This window comes from Brachyistius frenatus, unplaced genomic scaffold (assembly GCF_029030835.1).
Source record: "Brachyistius frenatus isolate BFR_SWC_R1_liver_20210118 unplaced genomic scaffold, ASM2903083v1 Contig_177, whole genome shotgun sequence".
Taxonomy (NCBI): Eukaryota; Metazoa; Chordata; class Actinopteri; family Embiotocidae; genus Brachyistius; species Brachyistius frenatus.
Window position 1 is genome coordinate 595,001 of NW_027210776.1, and position 10,648 is coordinate 605,648.

Genomic DNA, 10,648 nt, shown 5'->3' on the forward strand with positions numbered 1-10,648 from the left:
AAAAAAATGTAAATATTCAATTAAGTTTCATTTGTAACAAAGAAATGAATCAAATTCTCACATTTCAGAGACTGGAAACAGAAAATATTTGTTTCTTTTAAGAAATTATTAGTCCACAGATGTAAAATTCTGTAAAAATCGAAAGCTTGATTTACTGATTTAAACAATTAATCGCAAATTTGTTTGACTTTTTATTGGTTAATTTATGAAGAAATGAACTACAAATCAATAAATAATGAAAATATGTTTTAGTTGCAACCGTTAATTCAGTCTATCCTTTTGGTACTTTGATAATTTAGTAGTAAAATGTTGCATAAAGGACTTTAACTGCTTATGACTACATATATTGGACTGTAAATTTCACAGAGCTCTCTATTCAGAACTCCGTTAAAAAAAAACTCCATTTTCATCTGAACGCGCTGTAATGGTGTAATGTGTTTTTAACCATTAATATGAGTAGATATTAATGTGTGCGGTGTCATATATCTGTATGTGTCCTTATAAATGAACATAGATGTGTTGAAGTGACATTTTAATGCGGATATCTGCAGTTTTCTGCGGGTGGAGAGACTCCGACTCACCTGCCGGACACACGGAGCATCAGACGTCCAAACGCGGAAATGTGGAAGTACGAGGTGTTTGAATGGAAGCAGCCGGATGGTTGTTGTTTCTTTATTAAATCCAACCGGACGGAGTCTGATAAAAGACAGCAGATTGTAAAAGTCCCGATAAACAGCGATTTAAAAGATGGTGAAGGACGCCGCGGCAGCCTCTCTGCGGCGCTGCGCTCCTCGGCCTGGTTGGAAAAAACGATCACCACGGGGTCTCCGGCTGATCGGTGTCACCTGCACGGGGGGGGGGGGGGGGTCCTTCTAACCCTTCCGCGCGCCCCTGTTCACAACAAAAGTGTCCAAAAAAAAGCCGTTCGTCCGCCTGAGATCCGTTTAGAGCCGCTGGGTCTGCTGCTGAATCATCCACACACACGTACTGACACGGGCACGCGGGCGGCGCTTGCACGAAGGCACAGCTGACTCTGACGTCACGGGCTTTGCTGTAAACATAACCCTTTCGTGGCCAGGGAGGTTTACAGCGGGAGTAGTTGACTTCCGGTAGATGAGTTGATGACGTCGAGGCTGTTTTTATTTTATTGATAAATAATCAAACTGCCTCTGATTCAGTTAAATAAACACATATCTGAATGAAAGTCTCAAGAGTTGTTGACTTCCTGTGGAGGACCTCAGGGCTCCATTTTGGGTCCAGTTTTCTTTATATCTGCTGCTGTTAAAACAATTAGGGGCTTAAATGAAGAGTATATTCTCCACGTACCACTGAGTAAACGTTACCTTGATTCCTGAGCAGAGACTCCTAAAGGGCAACAAAACTCTTAATTAAATTAGCGAAAGGATTTCCCTTTGTCTGCCTTGATGGAGCACCTGATGGAGCACCAGGTGTAGTTAATGAGTGTGATCAGAGCAGTGCAGGTGGAGCAGCAGTCACAGCATACAGTTTCTGTCTCCAGCCTCCACCTGCTGTAGTGGAGTTGTGTCGCCTGGTCTTCTTCTGTCAGTTCAACATGGAGCTTCAGGTAGTTCTCAGGTGAGTTGTGTTGTTTGCTGCTTTGTGGGTCTTTTTGGCTTCATGTGCTTGTATTTACTGGAGCTCTTTAACTTCACAGAGTTTCCTGGATTTGCTTCTGGCTCTTCAGCGCTGGATCTTGTTACCCTGCAGTAAAACTAAGTGAGTCTGCAGATGTTTCTGTGCTTTTACTCAACTGGCTTTAAAGTATGTTGACTTCTAAATTTGTTCAATGTGCAAGAAGGTTGTAGATTTTTAGCTTCTGTTGCTGTAAGACATGTTCAGGTTTATTTCAGACCTGACTGACCGACTTCATCTGCTGGATGATGTTTTTCTCAATGTACTTTAAACCGATTCCAAGTGAAACTACGTAGCTGTTCACAGGTTTCAATTCATCCTGCCTTTTAAATCTGTCTCTGGATCCAGTTCAAACAGGTTCTGATGGAGCCTCCACTGGAGGGCTTGGTGCTGCTGGATCTGGTTCCCATGGTGCTGCTGGATCTGGTTCCTATGATGCTGCTGGATCTGGTTCCTATGGTGCTGCTGGATCTGGTTCCTACGATGCTGCTGGATCTGGTTCCTATGGTGCTGCTGGATCTGGTTCCTACGATGCTGCTGGATCTGGTTCCTACGGTGCTGCTGGATCTGGTTCCTACGATGCTGCTGGATCTGGTTCCTACGGTGCTGCTGGATCTGGTTCCTACGGTGCTGCTGGATCTGGTTCCTACGGTGCTGCTGGATCTGGTTCCGATGATGCTGCTGGATCTGGTTCCTACGGTGCTGCTGGATCTGGTTCCGATGATGCTGCTGGATCTGGTTCCGATGATGCTGCTGGATCTGGTTCCGATGATGCTGCTGGATCTGGTTCCTACGATGCTGCTGGATCTGGTTCCTACGGTGCTGCTGGATCTGGTGCTGCTGAAGCAACTGGCTTTGGTCGTAACCCAAACACAGTTGCTACAAACAGTTTCAACCAGTGGTCTGCAGGATCAGTTCCTGGCCGGTTCATGAGGCGGTGGATGCAGCTTCATCCTTCCTCGTCTCCCTGGGAGACGGCTGAGATGCAGCTGGGAATGGTTGCGCCTGAAGCTCGGGGATCTTCCTCCTACATCGTTCAGTCCAGCAATGGCTACCAGCGAGCAAGAGAAGCCCTTTCCAGCTCCAAATACTCCCAAAATACCTTCGACCACATCCCTGTCCTGCAGCAGGAGCAGGTGACCGGGGTTAAAGGAGGAGCCAAGAAGGGCTGTTGAGGTGAAAAGCAACTTGATCTAAACTCTGGAGTTTATAAATCTAAGCTGTGCAGGTGACTGATGTGTTTCTGTCTCCTGCAGGTGAAACTGATCAGCAGAACTTCAACTCTCCAAGAACCTTCATGTTCAATAAAATAACAAAACAAAAAATCAAGTCTACTTGTTCTCGTGTCACTTTGAACTACATTGAAATATTCAGTTTTAGTGTTGGCTGTTTAAAGAGGGGTTGAAACTCTTTCAGTGGCTTTAATTCTTGTCACCAACAAAATGCTGCTCTCTGGCTCCACCTGGCGGCTCCTCCTGGAATTTAAATCCTGTCAGTCTCATGTAAATGTTTCAGATTTGTAGACATGTTTGAGTTCACGAAGGGAAACTGAACAACCATGTTTGAAGTTGCAGGACTGAAAAAATACAACCACAAAAAAAACCTACTATCAACTTCCTACACTAATCAAAGATTCATCTGCTTCAATTAAAATTGCTAGATTTCAACTCTGCTTCACAAACTTAGTTTCCATCAAACTTTTCTCCTGAACGTAGTTTCGTTTCTGAGAATTAAGGAACCTCCGGAATGAAACTCCTTCAGACCGGAAGTCAATGTAGCGCGATTATGTAAATTAATAAAAAAAAAATGCTTTTCAATGCAGTCTAAAACTACAGACTGTAGCTGAAACCGCTTCTTGTTTACTTTACTTTCATATTTTTAGGAGTTAAACTTCTTCTTTTTTTTCATTCGCATTACATATTTATAAATCACGTGACGACAGACCCCGGAAGTTTTGAACGACGCTCGATGACGTCAGGTGAAACGGAAACGTCCCGTTTGCTGCCGGTCCGTCCGGAGAGCACGAATGATTCTTTGATCTTAGAAACTGCTGCTAAACTTGGATTTATTAGATGATAGTTTCGTGACTGCTTTGGGGTTTTTAAAGCGTTTTGTGTTTACGGGTTCCTGATATGAGTGTTTGAGTTGATCAGTCTTCTGATCACGACTGGAGGACAACATCATGTTGAAATATCATTTAAAAATAAGAAACACAAATTAAATGCATAAAATTAAAATAAGATCAAATACAGATGTGCAGTTATTGGTCAATTGTTATAATAATCCGTGTTTGTATCGGAGAGGTCAGAATAAGGCTGTTGTTTCTGAATTATTACAATATTCTTGAAATCTAATGTATTTTTTGGTGTTTTATATTTTCTCTCCACTAGAGGGCAGAGTTCGCTTTCCTTTACTGTCGCTGCTGCATTTAATATTATCTACTGAGTTTAAAGTATTTTCTGTTTAATTTTTCTGCACTTCATTGATGTGATTAAACAGAACATAAAATATAATGGAGGTTTTTTTCAGATTCAACCGCCAATAAATCAATTAATTGACGGTTTGAGCTTCTCAAATGGGAACATGATGTTTTTCTTTTCAATTCTTTTAATTATTTTGTGTTGAAGCTGTTTGACTCTTTAGACTCACAGTTTTCTGACTTTTTGTTTTTTATTACAAACTAAACAATCATTTAAAAACTGTTAAAAGTGTGAGAAGTTTACATGAATGTAACAGCAGAAATATTTCCATGTTATAATCTGTAGTAAGTGACATTTGTCTGCATTAATATAATACTTTTCAGGTAACAATTATGAGCCTCTGTCAATATTTGTTATGAAAAATCTTGTACAGAAAATCAACATCAGACATTTTGATATGAAAATAATGGCTAGCTTGCAGTTTATGGATAAATATCAAGTTATTGAATTCAACTTTACAAGAAATGAGCTCAACATTTTCAAAGAGAATAAATATTTTATGAACAGTCAGTTTATGTGGAGTAAATTTGGGACTGAAAACAAATTACAGGACTTTTTTTTTCTGACAGACTGAGAATATTTTTGTTTTGTTTTCAAGTTTTTGAAATGATGCCTTTTCTCCTCCTGTTGCTGTAAACATGATTAATCATGAATAATTATTCAGACATTTAGAGTCCAGAGAAAGAAACGTTTCCTGTTGTGATGCTTCTTAAATATAATCCTCATCTTCTGACTGCATTTAAAACGATCCTCTGAATATGTGAATATGTAAAAGGTTGGAGAGTTTAACAGGCTGTTAAAGCGCGGAGGGTCTCGTGCAGCTTCAGTCCGTCTGAGGGGAGTCACCTGGTCTGAGTGGGTGGGTGGAGGTCTCAGTGTCCGGCTCGGTTCTGGACCTGTAGGAGGGTTCTTCTTCGTGTCGGAGAGTTTGGAGCTGCAGGACAGATAACGGTGTCATGACTCTGTATCCATGGAGAGTTTTCACAATGAGAGTCAGACCCAGCACCGGGTCCACATACACCACCGGGACCACCGGGACCAGAGCCGGGTGGTCACAGCGGGAGCGGACAGCCCCGGGCCGGGCGGAGGACTGAGCCTCCGCGCGCTGACCGGCTGCGTCCTGTGCGTCCTGATCGTGTCCACGCTGCTCGGCAACACTCTGGTCTGCGCCGCCGTCATCAAGTTCCGCCATCTGCGCTCCAAAGTCACCAACTCCTTCGTCATCTCGCTGGCGGTGTCCGACCTGTTCGTGGCGGTGCTGGTGATGCCGTGGCGCGCGGTGTCCGAGGTGGCCGGCGTCTGGCTCTTCGGCCGCTTCTGCGACACGTGGGTGGCCTTCGACATCATGTGCTCCACCGCCTCCATCCTCAACCTGTGCATCATCAGCATGGACCGCTACTGGGCCATCTCCAGCCCCTTCAGGTACGAGCGCAAGATGACGCGCCGCTTTGCCTTCCTGATGATCGGCGTCGCGTGGACGCTCTCCATCCTCATCTCCTTCATCCCCGTGCAGCTCAACTGGCACCGCGCGGACAACTCGACGGCGGACGACCCGGAGGACTGCAACGCCAGCCTGAACCGGACCTACGCCATCTCCTCGTCCCTCATCAGCTTCTACATCCCGGTGGTGATCATGGTGGGGACGTACACGCGCATCTTCCGCATCGCTCAAACTCAGATCAGACGGATCTCGTCCCTGGAGAGGGCGGCGGGGCCTCGTGCGCAAAACCAGCGGCACCGCGCCTCGACGCAGGACGAGAGCGCGCTGAAGACGTCCTTCAAAAGGGAGACGAAGGTGTTGAAGACGTTGTCCATCATCATGGGGGTGTTCGTCTTCTGCTGGCTGCCTTTCTTCGTCCTCAACTGCGTGGTTCCGTTCTGCGACCCGGACCAGCTCGGCGCGCCGCCGTGCGTCAGCGACACCACCTTCAGCATCTTCGTGTGGTTCGGTTGGGCCAACTCCTCCCTCAACCCCGTTATCTACGCCTTCAACGCCGACTTCCGGAAGGCCTTCTCCACCATCCTGGGCTGCAACAAGTACTGCTCCAGCTCCGCGGTGGAGACGGTGGACTTCAGCAACGAGCTGGTGTCCTACCACCACGACACCACCATGCAGAAGGAGGCGTGCGCCGCGCCGGGTGCCGGCATGGCGCAGAGGCTGCTGGCGCCGCGTCACACCGCGGGGGGAGGAGACCCGGAGCAGAACTTCGACAAGGAGTCCGTCCTGTCCGACGAATCCCGGACCCACCGGAACCTGCTGCTGCCCGCCATCCTGCAGTACGAGTGCGAGGCGGAGATTTCTCTGGACATGATGCCCTTCAACTCCTCCGGACCCGCCGACTGTTACGTCATCCCGGGTCAGATCCAGGACCTGTAAACTCCTGTAGGACGATCACATCTTTTGTTCGGCTGTGGCCCCGCCCCTTTAGTGCACCGGGAGCAGGGATGTGGCTGACCTTTGACCTCCTGCTGGTCGTTCTCATCCTCTGGTTTCAGTTGATGGATTTTTATACCAACAGGATATAAAATCTGTTTTCTGAGTTCAGACTCAGACTTAAACCTTCTTCAAATACTGACGTTAAATCTAAATTATGTGCTGGATACGTGCAGCCGGTTATCGTTTGTCGGACCATCCGATTTTTAAGTGTCATTCACATTCATTTGAAACACTAACAGCCTTCGACTGATCTTTAGAATAAATATTTATTCATCTGATCGACTGTCAAACTCTTTCTAATTAATAATGTCATCTGACCTGCTGTCAGTTGAATTTGATCAAACATCTTTTTACCATATACTTCCTGTCTGTTTGAGAAATAATTTGTATTTCTGCCTTCATGAAATGTTTGGAAATACTACAAAAAAAACGTTTCATGTTATACGAAGAAATACAAGAAAAGTTTTAATTGTGACATAAAGTGACATGTTACAACAAGAGAAGTTTCAAGTGAATTATTATTTAGTTAAATAAAAGAAAAACCTTTAAAAAGGCTCACAGGATAATAATGTGTGTTTGTGGCAGCAAACAAAACTGTTCAGGAGAATTTTTAAATTTGTCATCCAAAATGTTTTATTCTCAGTTCAAATATTTTTACTGATTAAGGAAATTTGCTTTTAAAATAAATTTTTTAAAAAGTCTCAAAACAAAGACAGAACCTCCTCGTTAGGCATACGTGTGAAATTTTGTTAAAATGAATGAGGGATTCTTGAGTAACGGCAAATACATGTGGGTTTTTTTTTTACCTTTAAACACCAAATTTGAATCAGTTCATCGAGTTCCCTCGAGGTGTTCTTCAGATATCACCTTCACGAACATTTCCCCTTTTGCTCCTCAGCTATGCTGCTGAATAATGGCAGTCCAAAAGTCTAAAAGTAGCCCAACACGGATCAAAACCAGTCCAGAACCGAGGCCCAAACCAGTTTAAGAAAAGTCATAAACTTACCGAGTTAAAAACCCTCCTCAACTTATCAAAAACCAGTTTAAACTAGTTTAAACAAAGTCCACTATCAGCCTTGAAAAACCAGTTCACTAAACCAATCCTGAACTACAAAACAGCCGAAAACGGGTTAAAAAAACGAGTCTGAAACCAGTTTACAAGTAAATATAAAATGTCATCGCTTCATCTTTTCATCCTGTTGAACATTTCTGTAAAATTGTGTTCTAATTCGCGCATGAATTCTTGAGTTATAGCTACCAACACGGTTTTTTTAGGGTCACAGCGACCTTTGCCCTCCAAAATTGAACGAGTTCCTCGTTGAGTCTGAGCGAACGTTTGGGCCAAGCTTGAAGAAGTTATCTCGAGGCGTTCTCCAGATATTTCCCTCACGAACATGGAGCGTCCTGACTTTCGTGCGAACAAACCAAAAACACTAAAAAACAACAAGTCCTCGGCGGCTACGATCGAACACGTAACGTAAAGTTCTCCATGTATTCGTCTGTACGTCCATTAAACCGCTCACGTATAATTCAGACGCTTTTTACGATGTCAACGTGACGAATGTACCGCGATGGTTCAATCGTCCAAATGAACGGTTTCAACCACGATGTGAAACGAGGTGATTTTAATCTGCTGTAATAAAGACAAAAACACTCAATCAAACTTGATTTAGTTATTTTATTTCATCGCTGTGGTTTTAATTGTTATTTCCGTACATCTTTGCGTCCGCAGGCCGACGGCCTGTCGTTGATTCATTCAGTAATTCATTCAGCGATCGAGTGACATTTTGAACCGAGTTGTTTGATGTGAGTGTTTCGACCTTTCATATGTTAAAGGCACCGATAGAGGAGGAGGATCCTTAATAACAATTACATCATTAGTTTGGGGGTCTAATTACCTCTTCAGGTGACCGAAGGCCGTTTCTGTCGGAGAGTCCGCGGATCAAACGGACGTTCAATCTGTTCGTTATTCAACAGCTAAACTCAACAAACTAACAGCTGTTGTTGACAATAAATCAACAATTTCCCAAATTAAATTTTTCCATGTTTGATTTCAATGCATTTCATTCCAGGTGGAGCAGGTGGAGCAGGGGGAGCAGGTGAAACGGGGAGCAGGTGGAGCAGGGGGAGCAGGTGAAACGGGGAGCAGGTGGAGCAGGGGGAGCAGGTGAAACGGGGAGCAGGTGGAGCAGGTGGAGCAGGTGAAACGGGGAGCAGGTGGAGCAGGGGGAGCAGGTGAAACGGGGAGCAGGTGGAGCAGGTGAAACGGGGAGCAGGTGGAGCAGGGGGAGCAGGTGAAACGGGGAGCAGGTGGAGCAGGTGGAGCAGGTGAAACGGAGCAGGGGGAGGAGGTGGAGCAGGTGAAACAGGGAGCAGGGGGAGCATGTGGAGCAGGGGGAGCAGAGGGAGCAGGTGGAGCAGGGGGAGCAGGTGGAGCAGATGAAACGGGGAGCAGGGAGAGCATGTGGAGCAGGGGGAGCAGAGGGAGCAGGTGGAGCAGGTGGAGCAGGGGGAGCAGAGGGAGCAGAGGGAGCAGGGGGAGCAGGTGGAGCAGGGGGAGGAGGTGGAGCAGGTGAAACAGGGAGCAGGGAGAGCAGGTGGAACAGGTGGAACAGGGGGAGCAGGGGGAGCAGGGAGAGCAGGGGGAGCAGGTGGAACAGGGGGAGCAGGGGGAGCAGGGGGAGCAGGTGGAACAGGGGGAGCAGGGGGAGCAGGTGGAACAGGGGGAGCAGGGGGAGCAGGTGGAACAGGGGGAGCAGGGAGAGCAGGTGGAGCAGGGGGAGCAGGGGGAGCAGGTGGAGCAGGGGGAGCAGGGAGAGCAGGTGGAGCAGGGGGAGCAGGTGGAACAGGGGGAGCAGGGAGAGCAGGTGGAGCAGGTGGAACAGGGGGAACAGGGGGAGCAGGGGGAGCAGGTGGAACAGGTGGAGCAGGGAGAGCAGGTGGAGCAGGTGGAACAGGGGGAGCAGGGGGAGCAGGTGGAACAGGGGGAGCAGGGAGAGCAGGTGGAGCAGGGGGAGCAGGTGGAACAGGGGGAGCAGGGAGAGCAGGTGGAGCAGGTGGAACAGGGGGAACAGGGGGAGCAGGGGGAGCAGGTGGAACAGGTGGAACAGGTGGAGCAGGTGGAACAGCAACTCTGTGGATCCAGATGGATCGGGTTAGAACCGGTGAACATTCAGCCTCCTGTCAGACGGAGGAGGACGGAGGAAACACACCGTCACGCTGTCCTCAGCTCTCTGACTGTTCGGACCTTTCTGTCCATCATCTACGTGGTTTTGGGCTTTGAGGGTTTCCAGATCTTCTTGTTCACGTCCGTCCTTGTTCACAGCAGCTGGTCGAGGCAGCTCAGGACCAGATTCATCTGAAGGTCTAAGTCTGAACGAAGTCTGCTTGTAGAGGAGCAGATAATGGTTTTCAGAATTATTCCTGAGCCCATGCAATGATTTCCACAACAGAGTTGTAGCTGCTCCGTTATTCCTTTATCACACAGTTGTTTACTTTTCTGTGTCCACCTGCAGAGCGGACGTGGAGAATATGAGTCGTCGATGTAGACCGATGACTGTTTTGTGCCTGAACTTCGACACCTCAACGGTTTCTTATCGTCTCTTTTGGTTCTCGTCGACTTTGTTAAAACACAGAAAACCAGATTGTACGTCGAATAAAAATCTCCATGAAATCACACAAGATCACAGGTCGTCTTCTGACTGTCACACCGCCGCCTCTCACTGTTTGAAGCCATTGTTCCAAAACGCCGCCGCCTGCATCATCAGTCCGGGTCGGAGGTCAAAGGTCAGGGGAGCGAAACCGACAACAAACACGCGACCGGCCTTAAGAGCCCCTTCTGACACACTCGCTCCACTTTCATCTCCGGCAGCAGAAGAAGGACGTGTTTGTGCCGCAGCCTCATTTCATTCCTCTGAAGTCACTTCAGCTCAGCACGACGCTCTTCCACATGACACTAGAGTGGATCGGCTGGAAGGGCGGGCAGGTCTTCCAAACGACACTAGAGTGGATCGGCTGGAAGGGCGGACAGGTCTTCCAAACGACACTAGAGTGGATCGGCTGGAAGGGCGGACAGGTC

The 10,648-nt window shown here is 47.1% G+C and overlaps 2 protein-coding genes across 2 annotated transcripts in view; one reads left to right on the forward strand and one right to left on the reverse strand.

The window, feature by feature from the left end:
- Positions 1 to 987, reverse strand: part of ccser2b (coiled-coil serine-rich protein 2b) — a 27,965-nt gene extending 26,978 nt beyond the window's left edge. Inside the window, exon 1 of the mRNA XM_069717615.1 lies at positions 582 to 987. The gene's annotated coding sequence lies outside the window, so the exon portion shown is untranslated. The remainder of the gene's footprint in view (positions 1 to 581) is intronic.
- Positions 988 to 5,041: 4,054 nt separating this feature from the next.
- LOC138632210 (D(5)-like dopamine receptor) lies at positions 5,042 to 8,214 on the forward strand. The gene has a single exon (XM_069717565.1). The coding sequence runs from the start codon at positions 5,104 to 5,106 to the stop codon at positions 6,508 to 6,510; it is 1,407 nt and encodes a 468-aa protein (XP_069573666.1). The 5' UTR covers positions 5,042 to 5,103; the 3' UTR covers positions 6,511 to 8,214.
- The last annotated feature ends 2,434 nt before the right edge of the window (positions 8,215 to 10,648 follow it).

Coding starts and splice junctions, on each gene's coding strand:
- LOC138632210 (XM_069717565.1), top strand. CDS start 5,104: ATGGAGAGTTTTCACAATGAGAGTCAGACCCAGCACCGGGTCCACATA.